Raw genomic sequence first — 668 nt, forward strand, 5'->3', positions numbered from 1 at the left:
CATATCGAGAAAGACTGCAACATATCGAGAAAGACTGCAACTTATTGCAAAAGACTGCGATATATCGCACATATAGCATGTGTATTTTACTTGGAAAATGAACCTTGATTTGTTGTGTACAAAGTGTTGTCCATGACTTCCGAGTGTCACCCTCCATCACTGATGATGATGATAATGATGATGATGATGGTGCTCCTGCAGACCTGCCCCCCCCCTCGACTCGGGAGCGCCCCCCCGGCTGTAAGACGGTGTTTGTGGGGGGGCTGCCGGAGAACGCCACCGAGGAGATCATCAAGGAGGTGTTCGAGCAATGCGGAGAGATTGTCGCCCTCCGCAAGAGCAAGAAGAACTTCTGCCACATCCGCTTCAGCGAGGAGTTCATGGTGGACAAGTCCCTCTACCTGTCAGGTGAGCGGCCTCCGACCAATCAGCAGGCAAGAGTGATTAGAGACAATTCTCTCCGACCTAGCTAGATGGCTATATATTTAAGCTATATAATTTACAGAAAATTTGCCCAATATCCAACTGGTCCAGTGTGTGTGTGTGTGTGTGTGTGTGTCTGTGCGTATTTGTGTGTATGTGTATGTCTGTGTCTCTGTGTGTGTGTGTGTGTTTCTGTGTGTGTTTCTGTGTGTAAGTGTGTGTGTGTGTCTCTGTGTGTGTGTGTG

General features: G+C 48.4%; 1 protein-coding gene across 1 annotated transcript in view; it reads left to right on the forward strand.

Annotated features, from left to right (window-relative positions):
- Nucleotides 1-668, forward strand: part of LOC116706977 (ecto-NOX disulfide-thiol exchanger 1-like) — a gene marked incomplete at both ends in the record, with an annotated part of 44461 nt that overhangs the window by 25089 nt on the left and 18704 nt on the right. Inside the window, 1 exon segment of the mRNA XM_032544071.1 lies at nucleotides 202-408. Coding sequence (XP_032399962.1) covers nucleotides 202-408 — 207 coding nt within the window.

This window comes from Etheostoma spectabile, chromosome 2 (assembly GCF_008692095.1).
Source record: "Etheostoma spectabile isolate EspeVRDwgs_2016 chromosome 2, UIUC_Espe_1.0, whole genome shotgun sequence".
Taxonomy (NCBI): domain Eukaryota; kingdom Metazoa; phylum Chordata; class Actinopteri; order Perciformes; family Percidae; genus Etheostoma; species Etheostoma spectabile.